This window comes from Halyomorpha halys, unplaced genomic scaffold (genome assembly GCF_000696795.3).
Source record: "Halyomorpha halys isolate HHAL.00 unplaced genomic scaffold, Hhal_1.1 Scaffold785.1, whole genome shotgun sequence".
NCBI lineage: Eukaryota > Metazoa > Arthropoda > Insecta > Hemiptera > Pentatomidae > Halyomorpha > Halyomorpha halys.
The window spans coordinates 405,161-419,337 of record NW_027114505.1 but is presented as its reverse complement, the minus strand read 5'-3'; the positions used below and the strand labels follow the sequence as shown (position 1 = coordinate 419,337).

The window sequence follows — 14,177 nt, the reverse complement described above, 5'->3', positions numbered from 1 at the left end:
ATTTATTTATTTACTCAGTAAATAAGTAAAAGTACATCCAATGTGGTCCGTCCAGATGACATCTATCGGTGGGTGGCAAAATAACATTCAGAAATTATAAACATAAATGAAATATGAGTTATGTACCCTTTTGATTGTCTGGCCGCTGTGGATTTTAAGCTAAAATAGTACAGTTATTATTAACTTATAGCGGTAAAACAAATAATTCAATTTACTAAATATAAAATACTAAAAAAAAAAAAAATGAAACAACTTATGAAGTGAATAATATTGATGCGTATTTACGAATTTATAAATTAATAATATTGAGCTAATAAATTCGTAATAAGTATGGAGTAAACTTTATTAAAAATAAGAATAAAATAGATAATAAATATAATATTATACAACATAATATGTAACATGATATCTAATATAAAGAAGAAAAAATAAAGGAGCATTAAAACTAAAGGATACAATAAAACAAACTTATATAAGAATACAATAAAAATAAAGGTACTACCTTGAACTACATCTAGACAAACGACTAACTGGGAATCCTCACACAAGACTGAAAAGACAGGAAACTGCACGTCGATTCCGACTATTACAACACTTACTGGACAAATGGTCTAAACTTCCAATTCATTACATAAGAATCAATTATATGATTTTAAAAAGGCCTATTTGGACATACAGAGTTGAGCTTAAGGGCGCCACTGAACCATCGAATTCCTCTTATCCAATCCCTACAATCCAAAATCCTTAACGCTCTCTACTGATAGTCAGTAATAAAATTATCAATTGTAAACAGATAGATAAAAAACTATAAGTCTAAATAGTAAGGGAATGAAATTATAAGCAGGGCTTAAGGTGGTAAACGCTTTTTATCTCCGAAGCAAAGTTGCTCGCTTCATTTACAAAACTATTATACTTCCTAATGTTCGTTACTCATATGAAATATAGACACCTGCTTACGGTAGCTGGCTGAAAGAAAGATGAATGAATCGACGGCCAAATTTAAACGCATGGAACATGGAACCGGTGCTGCACTATTTTTTATTTTTTTGGATTTAGTTTAGTTTAACATGTTAAAGTGTGTTGAATGGAGAATTATTTCCTTCTTTTAGCATGCTGAATGGATAACAGGGTTCAGAGTCTGTTAAATAAAGAATGACGTCACGCAACAGGCCTAGTTAGTTCCACATTTTGTCCGTTGTCATTTGTTGGGATAGTTGCTCGTAGTTCGTGTTTGGTTTATGTTAGTTTTGTTTCGTATGTTTTTAAACTCCAATAAAGTAATGGATAAAAATAATAATAAATTAATAGGGGGAAAAGCTATAAGAAGAAATAAGGAACAATTGAGGTAGAGAAAAAATTATGTGACGATGCTGTAGAACTATAAATATTATTGGAGATTATATTTACAAGCTTACTGTATATTTTCAGCAAGTTTCATCAAATGTTTTTGAGTCATGTTGACCCCATGTTGTGTTCAATTTGATACACAAGCATTTTATGCCTAATACTCTCAATAAAAACAAAAAAGTCCAAAATCAATAAATTGGGAGGAATTATGTGCGCAAAATCCTTAGTTCTGCAATAAGGGAGAAGTTCTCCCAGAAGGCAACACCAATTGGATTTTGTGAGAACCACTAACACCAACCCTACTCACTTATCAACATTCAATCCTTTCTCTCAATTTGAAGGGATTTAAGAAGTGTGTGGTCTTAAAAAGGTCCTCAAGACGGAACAATATTTTGACCGAATTTCATCCCTACTTTTATGATATTTTTTTTTTACCTAGGAAATTTTCTGAAGTATCGAATTTCATCTCATTTTATTCAAAGGTGACCGAGGAAAGTGTCAGAATGTAAGGGGGAACGAATAGTTAAAGAGACAAAATGTAAGGGGGGACGAATAGTTAAAGAGACAAAATGTAAGAGGGGACGGATAGTTAAATGGACAAAATGTAAGGGGGGACGAATAGTTAAAGGAACAAAATGTAAGGGGGGACGAATAGTTAAAGGAACAAAATGTAAGGGGGGACGAATAGTTAAGAGACAAAATGTAAGAGGGGACGGATAGTTAAATGGACAAAATGTAAGGGGGGACGAATAGTTAAAGGAACAAAATGTAAGGGGGGACGAATAGTTAAAGGAACAAAATGTAAGGGGGGACGAATAGTTAAAGGAACAAAATGTAGGGAGGAGGGGCGAATAGTTAAAGAGACAAAATGTAAGGGGGAACGAATAGTTAAAGAGACAAAATGTATGGGGGACGAATAGTTAAAGTGACAAAACTAACTTCATCACAGTGATATAGTGTCTAACTGTCTAATTTTTAAATAAAAATCGTTTCTTCAGGGTATGATTGTGAATCAGATTATTTAATTCAAAAAACTCTAACTTAAAATTTCATGTAGACTTTATCTGTTCGCAGATCAAGGAGACAGAGGGACATATGTTGAATCTCTGGCAATTGTGGAGGCATCGCCTCTTTACTTTCATTTTTATCCAGAACATCATCTGTGTCGTAGTCAGCATGTCTCCTAGAGGTAAGTATTGCAATGGCCAACTGTATTAGAAGAATGCACTAGATTGAATGCTCTAATAAAGTTCAAACTAATCTTAATGCTATTCTTGCCACATTGAAAAAAATATAGATTTATTTTCCAAAATATTTAATTTTCTATTAAGTGTATGTTCTAATAAGAAATACCGAACTTATTGCTTCTCGCCTTAGCAATCAAAATGTTTGTATATTGCATGTGGTTTAATTGGATGCAAATATGTTGAATTATAACTTAATCAGCTCTAAAGCCTATTACACGAAATTAGTGAATAAAATAGTTATTTAATAGATTCATTAGGTCTGTTCAAACAACCACTTCTGACTGTCCGGAGCATGCGTAGTACTGAGTTTTCCCTCCCAAATTCTTTAATGCGCATGCTCCGTACAGTTCTTGATAGTCAGAAGTGGTTGTTGGAACAGACCTATTATTATGTACTTACAGCTGATACGGGACATAAAAAGATTCCATGTAATAGGCATGAAGATATTATTGGGTCGTTTCAAATGAAATGTCGGTTTTCAGAAGAAAGGTTATTTATTAAAACAACTTTATGAAATCAAAGCAGTTTTATTCAAAATATTTAATCTCATTATCTATATATTATCCCTAACGCGTTATCAACTTTATCAATCCCAAAACTGAAAAATTCAGGATTATGTGCAGAAATAAAGTTAGGAAATGTGTTTTTAATCTGAAAACCAATTTCAAAACTTTTACCTTTTAATAACTTTTTTTTTTTTAATTTATTTATTTAACGTAATTGACAACAGTACAAAATAATACAATAAGTAAATATTTTGTATGTTTCATATACACTTGAAAATCTAGGGAAGGAACCACACATCGGTGGTACTTCAAACATTAATTTAAATTAGAAGGTCTCGTGGTCATCTTCTTTTCAGACGCCTCGGAGGATTATCAGGGATTGTTAAGGATGAAATATTGAGAATTAATGGGTTAGGATGGTTAAGGAGTTTGAAATGAAAAGAGGCATATCTGTTTTGGGCCAATTTTGCAACGAATGGGATGTTAAGGTCTTTGTGAATGAGTTTATTTGTAACGTAATAAGGAGCAACAAGGATTCTGCGTAGGATTTGGATTGTAACGATTGGATGCGGGAGGAATTTGATGATTTGGTGGAGCCCCAGAGCTCAATTCCATATGTCCAAATTGGTCTGATTATCTTAGTGTATACTAATTTTTTGTAGTGAATAGGAAGTTTAGAGCGTTTGTCAAGTAAGTGTTGTAACAATCAGAATCTACGAGCAGTTTCTTGTCGTTTCAGTCTTGTGTGTGGATTCCAAGTAAGTCTCTTGTCAAGATGGAGTCCTAAGTATCGAATCTGTTCAACAGGCGTTAGTGGAGTGTTTAGAAAGGATACTGTAGGACAGGAGGGCAGAGGTTTACGATGGAGAGTAAAGGTGATCTGGTGGGATTTGTCAGGATTTATTTTAATAACATTTTAAAATTTCTAAATGGATGGAAATTTGTTGGAGGTAAGTCTGGCGAATAAGATTGGTGTAGGACTTCGTAACTCAGCTCGTTTTGTGCATTCATTGTCTGTCGTTGTTGTCTACGAGAATAGTCCCTTCCGATCAACCAATGTAGGTTGGTTTTTGACAAATATTTGGTGTATTATGTCAATATCACTGCAGAAGGATATGGATGTTATGGTTTCATCTTTGGGTAAAAGGAAGAAATGAATTAGTTCTGCCCATGGCCACCACACAGAAACCAATATTTTTTTTGTTAGAATTTGGAGATTGCATGTGTCCTGGGCCCTGTTTCATAATAAAATACAAACTAATACTAGTAGTCTTGTAGATTTATCTTAATTCAATTACACAGACTTGTACAATAGTAACTTGTACTTTAGTATTTTTTAATTCCTGTAATATCACTTATAGTCATCCCTATCACGAAAAAAATAAGTATTAGTATTATTACCATACCAGTTTCTACACTTGTACTATGAACCATACTATTAGCTTTCTTTATGAAACAGGGTCCTAGTCTTTCGTCAATGTTTAACCATTGACTCAGTCGACGCCTGAAGTCATACACAATCCACTTTTCATCACACGTAATTATTCTTTCGAGATAAGGTTCGTTTTTTGCCTATTAAGCACTGAAACGAATGTCTCATGCCGCTAAAAGAATCATTTAAGCTCAGAAAACAAGAATTCCTCATCATAATTATGAAGTACAACAAATGAAATATGTATTGGGTTATTACCTCCTCCTTAAAAGTTGCAAAAATTTCAAATAGTTTTTAAAAATTTATATAAAAATACATCCAGTAAATTTAATGTAAGATCATAATGGTATGATTCAGGCGTGTAGAGAAACTACCCATTGAAAGCTCTCTAATAAGAATTCTACTCTAAAAAGGTCTCGAGCCCATCTTCTTTTCAGGTTCCTCGGAGGATTGTCGGGAATGAAGAGGTTTTTTGTTGGTATTTAGCCACCTGACCGCCGATTCATTATTGGTTCTATAAAAGGCTCGTTTTCTATTAGTAAGCAGTGAAACGCATGTCTTATAACTTGAGCTGCTGCCACTTATTAAGTTCATGAGGTACCTATAAATCTACCTTTTTTACTTTACCAATGGTCATTAAGTGTCGATACACTCGTATTCATTTGTGCTGTAAGTCCTTTAATTGTTTGTATAGGGTTTTCATCTACATTAAGCCGTTAAGTTCAACGTTGTCAATTGCTGGTGAATGTCTTTTTACTAGTTGGTTACCATATCTGTATCACCCGTCAAAAATGTTTGAAATCACCGACGAATAGTACGTTCGTTACAGCCTTCCCCGAATGCCGTGATGTTTATTGCATATTGGACTTCCGAGTTGCCAAATTTAAATTCATTAAAAAAAAATTACTCGAAAATCGTGAGTTCTCATGGTCATATTTGACGGCATATTAAATAATGTGTAATCAATTGGAATGGTAGTAAATATTATAGAAAAAGAGTGAATAATTAACGGTTAATTATGATCTGTTAACATAAAGGTAGTAAACAACAAAAGCTCACTAATACCACATTGAATTTCTGGAATAATGGAAAGGGATACTTCATATAAAATGACCCAATATATCAAATCTAATGACACCTTAAACGGTTAACCATCAAAACAAACGTTTAGTGTGTCATTATACTTAATTGAACCCAAATGCATAATTTGGAACCAATCGAAAATTTTGTGAAGTGCTTTAGAAGATATATTGACAAGGCTTTCCTAGCACAAACGCATCTCTATAAAGGCAGCGGTGATATCATTGGCCTCGGTTTGGCTATTTATTTTTTGTTAAAATAATAAAAGAATCGATTTCGGCTTTCAATAGCTCCTTAATTTCCTGTTTCATTATTATTGACTGTATTCAGGTAGTCTACAGTTCAGCAGTCAATAGACTCGATTAGATCGAAATAAAACTCGATAATGCCAATTCTTTTTAGATACCTGATTTATTGAGGTGGGGGTAAATTTAAATGCGTGTTACGTTTTTCAACAATCAATTTTCATGTTATCATAAGATTTATTTTTGAAAGATTGAGTAGACATTGCGTTTAAGCTTATGTATCGCTGTCCCAGTTCAAAAGTGTGACATTTTAAAAAATGGTTATTTTGAGATATGCATATAATCATAGCAACAATGATAAGATCTATACTGTCCAAAACTGTAATATCTCGAAATGTTTTTTTTTAACTAAGATTTTTTGTCATATTAGCTGATCCAGAAATTCTTCGCTATTACATACGAATACATTTAAAGATTTCCGAGTATATGGATTTAATGAACACAATAGGAATTTTTTGATCAAGTAAACTGAGTATATAATTTTTTTTTTTTTTTTCTGTGTTAAGTGGACATTATAAATTTTCAATTTATATTGAGGAAGATAATAAGAACAAAGACAGTGAAATTGACAAGCTCTTTATATTGGTTTATGAAGCGAACAGTAGCTGCTCGCTAATTAGTTTCGGTTCGTTATCGCTGAAGACAAACATAGTGGGGCACGTGCGGAGGCGGTGTTTGCGCAGGCGGGAGAAGAAAACTTTATAGATCTATATAAAGATCACTCCTTGTAAAAACTGTTATAAAAAAAAAAAAGAAGTGTTCAAAGAAATTTGATCAGAATACCTAATTTGAAAAAATAGAGTTAATAGATACTCGTACATTACTAAGACATATATTTGTTTTGCAATTGATACTTCCACTTACCTATATATGGAATATACAATAAGGGGAAGTATTGCTGTCGAATGTTTTTGTGCAACAGATAATTTTTTACTCCAAATTTAAGATGTCGTAGTTTAATGGTGCAACCGCCCCTGAAGGGAAGTTTTTTTGAAAGTCCTAAATACTTGATAGGGTTGTATTCGCAGTTATCCAAATTTTCATACCATTTTTCGAGTTTTCTCCATACAATAACAACTTCGTGTAGTGTTATAATTATTGGAGCTTAGTCAAAAAATTCCCGTTTATAGTTCATGAAGTTCAAAGGTTTGACGCGAAATTGAGAAATTTTTCTGATATACTATGCTTATAAAAATAATTAAGAAAATGGTTTAAAAGTTGGTTCTATGACCTTTTTCCGTATCTCACACAGATTATTAACTATATGGGGGAAGATTTTTCGCTCTAGTAAAGTTTTTAGACTTTTTTAAACATTATATATGTGACTCCTATCAAAAGACCGTTTTGAGTTCAAAATAAAATGTAGAAAAAAAAAAAGAAAAAGAAAATTTGCACTTGACTTAAAAATCTATCTGTATATAATTTTAATCTTCACAAGATACGAAAAAAAAAGATATCGTACCAAAGCTATTAATTGCCGTCTTTATTCGATCGACTCTCTCACTTTTTTTTTTTGAACTGCTGCCACAATTTAAAATTTTTGACTAATTCATCATTTGACGATAATGAACAGGATACTTTTATAGTTTTATTTTGCTTGAAATATAGCCATTTGAGTAGTGAGTAGTTGATACCTGGAAGAAATTTGAGGTTTGAAAAAAAATTTAATCTTTTTTCTGAAATCGTCGTAAATTCTTTTTATTAAACGCTTACAGTTCACGGTCACATTTTATCATGTCTCATGGTCGTTTTTCACTATTATTAAACTGAATCCGACTAAAATTGTAGTTGTAATTTTTAATAAAATATAAATATCGCAAACATAAAATATTAGAGAGAAAAAATAAAAATAACTAAAAACATACATTTGAAGTGTTATTTATTTTTAATTATTTATTAAGTCTATTTTCGGGCATTTGCTTGGTTTAAATTTTTGTTTACGGGTTTTAAAACCAAAAATGTTTACGGGGGTCACATGAAAACAAAAAATAGTTTTTATTTATTTAAACTATTTATTTGCAGACGTTTCGGCCCATTTCATCAGGACTAACAAGATATAAAAACATAGAAACATACAAAATTCATTTTTCATTTATAACGTAATAGTTTGTGTAATTTGTTTATATTCTTATCATTGTCTAATTTTTATTTATCTATCTTACTTATCCTATTGTCAAAATATTTTTAGTCGTTTTTGTATCTCTTTAGCTCTTATGAAGCTCTATAAAGTGGGGCGAAGCCTTTGCAAATAAATAGTTTTTAACTTTTTTTTGTTTTCTTCTTAATTTTAATTAATACGGTCAATTATTTATATATATGTAAACAGTAGTTAACAACTATTTATATTCAGTCGTTTCGCCCCACTTTGTAGAGCTTTAGCAGGACTGTTCAAGTTGATAGCTACTAAAGACTTTACAAATTCTCTAATAGCTATCTAGTTGAACAACCATGATGAAGCTTACAAAGTGGGGCGAAACGTCGGAAAATAAATAGTTGTTAACTATTATTGTTCTTTTTTGACAGCAGCCCTGACCATCTTCTTCATATTTCAAATTACTCAGTCAATTATTTATATATAAATATAAAATATTTTTTCTTTGGGCTCCTTGGTCGCTTTGGCAAGAATCCTAGGTCACGTGACTAATATTGTTCGACCTAGCATCACCAAAATAAAATTCCATTGAAATCGGTGATCCTAAGTGCACAGGCTCTCCTTATAATTAAAACTCCGGTCACAGGCCGAAGTTTGCTAAGTTTCTACTGTTTCCGAATATTATTCTTAGCACCAGGGCATTCTTAAACCAAAATGGGGGCTTCGGTATATGCAGGACTACGCGATTAGAAAATTTTAGTTTTCAGCAGCTACGGGTTATAAATAGAAATAAAAAAAAAGTAGTTAAAATCTTTGTGGGCCATCCTTAGCTCAGGTAGTTGAGGCACAGGTCTTACCAATCTGAGATCTGTGGGTGGCGCCGATTTGAATCCGGCCTGGAGCCTTTAATTTTTTCATTGAGTTGCGGTCCCAAAAAATGAAAAATTTGACTCCCCAACATAGTTAGAATAGCTTGGTCAACAGTAGATCCCCCTCCATATGTCAGAAATCACCAGGAAGAGGAAGGGTCATAAAAAAAAAAGTTAAAATGTTTGTTTTATACATTAGAAAAGTAAACATTTTTAGACATTTATAATTAAATATAACATTTATCCCGGACCCAATAAGCCCTTTGATCTGGCTGTACCAATATCCGGTAAAACTAAGGTAACGTAGCCACCTGTTTCTGGTCTACAGTTTTGTTAACCAGATTACTAAGGTTACCTAAAATTGAGATAGCTGTCAAACTCTGAAATTTCTGTTTCTAATGTAAAAATTTTGGGTCCTATTAAATTTAAAATTAAATTAACAGTCGAATTGACAGTCGAAATAGCTGAATAAATTCCTCATCCGACCACTGCTAACTTTAGCTACACTGGCTCATTACATGGCGCTGGGATCTCTATGTGCCACTACCCTACCCCACACTCACATGTGGGGGATAGACTGAGCTCGGGGATCCTCAGGTCGATAGTGTAAATATTTTTATATAAAAGTACAAATGTAACTTAGTGATTATTTTTATTTTATTATTATTATATTTTTTTTTCTTTTCATGTACATAGTTTGATTTCTATCCTGCTGTTTGTATATATTTAGAGAAAGATTTAATTTATTATTATATTTTATGTAATTTTTTTTTCATTTACCTATTTTTTTTATACTTTTTTTTATTCACTATTACCTATTGTCCAACAATGGCAGATTGTATTATTTATCAATAAATAATGTTTTGAAATTTTAAAAAAAAAGTTTTCGTCGGCTAGTTCTGGTTGAAAATTCATTATCATGAATCTTAAACAACGGTGTCTTTAATAAGCGGCCGTTAAAATTTGCAAAAATCAATAATTTCATTCTCTGAAATCTCATTTGGAATAATTCTTCATGGTCAGACTCACCGAGGAAAACATAATAATCTACATGAAATAGGATAGCAGTCTAGCTAATTATAATAATTAATTAAACCTTTACCTTGAAAACGTCCTGTTGACTAAATTAACAACAGGTCACACGAAACTTACTATAATGTCGTAGTATTGTAACAGCAATATGGCAATAGGTTAGACGAGACTTACCATAATGTCCTAGTATTGTAACAGCAATATCGCAATAGGTCAGATTTTTCCGCATACTTAAATAGTTCTGAATCAAATTCTGAGTTTTTGACAACTGTCTGATATGATAGATATTACAATATAGAATCAGTTATCGAAATGGCTGTGTATAATAAATTAGTTCTTATTCTAATTGACTATGTGAGGGACCTTACCACCAGAAGGCCTCGACAATCAAGGTTTAGTAGGTTGGGTAGCTGGTTAGAAGATGAACCGACAGGACGTGTCCTACGGTAACTAGCTGTAAATCCTCGCAGGATTGAAAACTTCACTACACAGGAAACTAGCCTACAGTCGTGAAGGGGGTGACAAGTCGTACCGGAACTAGCTGTAGGTCTGTCAGAAATTAACAGTGGTCGTTACGACATTTAGAAAATGTGTATAAAGGAGGAGAGATCTAAAAATAAAATAGATGTCCAATATACATTTCCAAAAATAGCACCCTGAAGGGGATGTTCACACTAAGGTTGCCAATTTGTTCTTAGACAAATCTCTAGACTATTAAACGCCATAGAGAAATTTTAGGTATAAGCTTCGTCTGGTTTTAGTCAGAAGCTTCTGTTGTAATCTTTATTGGTTCGAATATTACATATATGAATATCATAATATAATGAATAGTTATACTCAAGTCAAGTGAAATTATTTAAAACAAACAGTAGATATTTTAATATACGATGCTTCTCTGATGACAGTAATAGTTGTGGCAGCTAGGTAGCGTCGTGCCAGTTCGTAGCGGTCAAACAAATAAATCAAATGACCACCTGCTAACAAGTTATTTGAGTTCGAAAACTTAATGACTGAAACATATTCACCTTTTTAATTTAATTCATTTTTTATGACCCCCTTCCTGGTTATTTCTGACATACGAGGGGAGGAGAGAGGGGTTACCTAGAAGTGACCAACCTATTTTAACCATGGCGGTAGTCGAGTTTTTCAATAAAATGAAAAAAATCCTCCCCCAGGCCGGATTCGACTTGTAAACTGATAAAATTAGTCATTTTTAAAAATTTTCTAAAAATATCAAGATATAGTATAGATTTTTGTTTTCAAAAGAAATAAAACGGCTGAATGAACCAAAAATACGTTGATTTTTTAATTTAAAAAAAAAAAGATTGGAATTTACGAAAAACATGGTTTTCTTGATGATGTACCGTTGTCATCGATGTTTTACTTTGGATTTATTCATGTTTTGTTTTTTTATCAATAGCCAAGAGGCTTTTGACAGTATGAAGAATATCGTGTTTTTGTTTACGGTATTGAATTTAATAAATCGATTTTAAGAAGACCTGGTTGCAGGCTCGTTCAGTAACGGTCAAGGACACGAAGATATGACGACCTCTGCCTTTACCTTGCGGATTATGTAATGTCGGAAATTAGGCCTCTTGTTATCGGCAGCTGTTTGCTTTGCTTCCCTTATTAGTGCTTCCGTTCTTATATAGGGCCTATAATTCTATATACTAACAGTAGCACAGTAGCACATTATCTTGTTAAGGAGCTTTGCCGATGTACGTAATGGTTATTGCATTATCAATGCTAATAATGGCGTTTTATTAAACAGTCCTCGACGAAGTTTTGGTATATGGTAGCAATTGTGCTGTAGCAGGCACCATCTTCAAATACTAGCAAATGCAAAATGTTGGGTCGTTTCATATGAAATGTCAGTTCTCACAGGAAAGGTAATTTAGTAAAACAAATTTATAAAATCAAAACATTTTTATTTAAAGTATTTACCCTCATTTTCTATACATTATCCACAACGTATTATCGAATTTTCAATCCCAGAACTGAAAAAATCAGGGTTTTGTGGAGAAATGAAGTCAGAAAATGCGTTTTTAACCTGTGAATCATTTTCAAATATTTTACCATTGAGGAAGTTGTCCAAATTTCTGAACAAACGGTAATCTATTGAAGATAAGTCTAGCAAATAAGTTAAGTGAAGAACTTCGTAACACAGTTCGTTTAGTTTCTACACTAGGGATATTCATGAGGTGTTAAATGTAAAATGTTTTACCATATTAAACGTTATAAGTATAGGATTGTGAGCAGCCCTATTTGAAGTCATATTAAATGTTAAATGCATAGGAGCTCCTAGCGGATTTTCTGAGCAACTTATTTTATAACCTTTCCTTCCAAAACTGCATGATATTGTTTAATTCTAAGTTTTGATTAAAGTAATTTATTACAACATCGCTAAAGTAAGTGAAAAGTCGAAGTGGTGTGAAAGTTTGTCCACTGAGTGTCTTGTTGATCTTCTAGCTTGTGAGGAAAAGAATCAAGATGAGCTAATTGACAACTGTCATTCCATTATTATTATTGTCATCCATTGCTTTATTAGTTATAAAAACATCCAAAACAATTCCACAATCAAAACACAAACTACGAGCAAGTAACCTAACACGACAATCAAATAAATGGTGAAGAGCTCAGCTGGTCTGTTGCGTTACGTCATTCTCCATTTAACAGACCTAGTAACAGGCTCTCAACCATGTTATATGTTATATCGTTTTAACATGGTAAAAGAAGGAAATATTTCTCCATTTAACATAAGTTTTTCCATTTAACACGCTTTAACATGTTAAAGATCATGAATACTCCTACTGTCTGTCGTGAAACATGACGTCTGGTATTGTTGTGTACAAGTTTAAGTCCCTTCCGATTAAATAATGTAGGTTGTTTTTTGTCAAATTTTTAATACATTGTGTGAACATCACTGCAGTACGATGTGGGTGTGATGGTTTCGCCTCTGGGTAAAAAAAAGAAATGAATTATTTCAGTTCACTTTTCCATCACACGTAATTATCCTTCCAAAAAAAATGATCGTTTTTGGCCTAGAAAGCAGCGAAACGCATGTTTCATAAAGTTAAAAGAACCATTTAAGCTCAAAAAACTAGAATTCCTAAATCAAAATTATGAAGTACAACAAACAAATAAAATATATATACTATAATAAAATATATAGATATAATATATACATTGCCTCCTCCTTAAAAGTTGTAAAAAATTCAAACATTTATTTCTTGAAATTTATAACTATATTTACGTAAAATACATCCAGCACATGTGATGTTCGATTACAATGGTATCATACCGACATGTAGAGAAACTACCCATTGGTAGCAATAACATCTCATTTTTACATTAGAAATTCTCGATGCCATTTCCTTTCAGAATTACCTACAACCCTAAGAGAAGGTAATGTAACCTACAACCCTATGGAACCTAATTTGCTAGGTAAATTTGGTAAAATATGAGTCTTGATTGAGTTATTAAGTTCAATAGTTTTTATTATTGATTTACAGTAGTTCAGAAAAAATGTCATGTGCAAAAGTTATATGTAAATATCATGAAAACTACTACCCTTACGAAGATTTGTGACATAAAGTAGTTTATAGTAAGTTAAATTACGTTTATTTTTAGTACTAGCAGACATATGTAAGTCTTATAGTTCCTGAGATATATTTTTTAAAAAATGATAAATTTTATCAGAACAACTAGAGATTGACATTTTGTCAATTTATTTTATTAAATATTATAAAAAAAAAAACTACGCCTAGGAAGATAAACGTTATGAACTACTTTATAGTACATTAAACTAGCTTTAACTTGAGTGCTCCCAGACATCTACAAGTCTTATTGTTCCTGGGTTATTATTCATTGTTTTATTTAATTACTTTAATTTGTGGACCTGTCGATTTGTGTGTTTTAATTTATTTATTCATTAAATTATTTTATTTGTACTATTATTTATTTATTTTTTTAAAACTTATTTATCCATTCAAGTGTTTCTTGTAACCGACTTTTTATTTTATTTTCCTTTGAATCTATGTGTTGGTCTTGTTCTCGTAGAATGTATTTATTTGTTTGTTTTTTTGGTAAAGTGATCTACTGCTGTGACTATTATTGATGGTCTGATCTCACATTGCCGTCTAATAGTGAATTTATTTAGCGGCTCACTGGAGAGGATCTGGGAGGGTGAATTCAGGAGAGTGAATTTGTTGATCGGGTGAATTAAAAATTGAGAAATGGTGAAATTGAAGGAACAGAAAAGGGAAAG

At 32.2% G+C, this 14,177-nt stretch overlaps 1 protein-coding gene across 6 annotated transcripts in view; it reads left to right on the top strand.

The window, feature by feature from the left end:
- Positions 1 to 14,177, top strand: part of axo (axotactin) — a 98,322-nt gene that overhangs the window by 34,785 nt on the left and 49,360 nt on the right. For all 6 annotated transcript variants that reach the window (XR_001343963.3, XM_014429316.3, XM_067051703.1 and 3 more), the window contains exon 2: positions 2,422 to 2,536. Coding sequence is in view for 5 of the 6 variants with exons in the window: in XM_014429316.3 (XP_014284802.1) it covers positions 2,443 to 2,536 (94 nt within the window). In the remaining variant the exon portion in view is untranslated. The remainder of the gene's footprint in view (positions 1 to 2,421; positions 2,537 to 14,177) is intronic.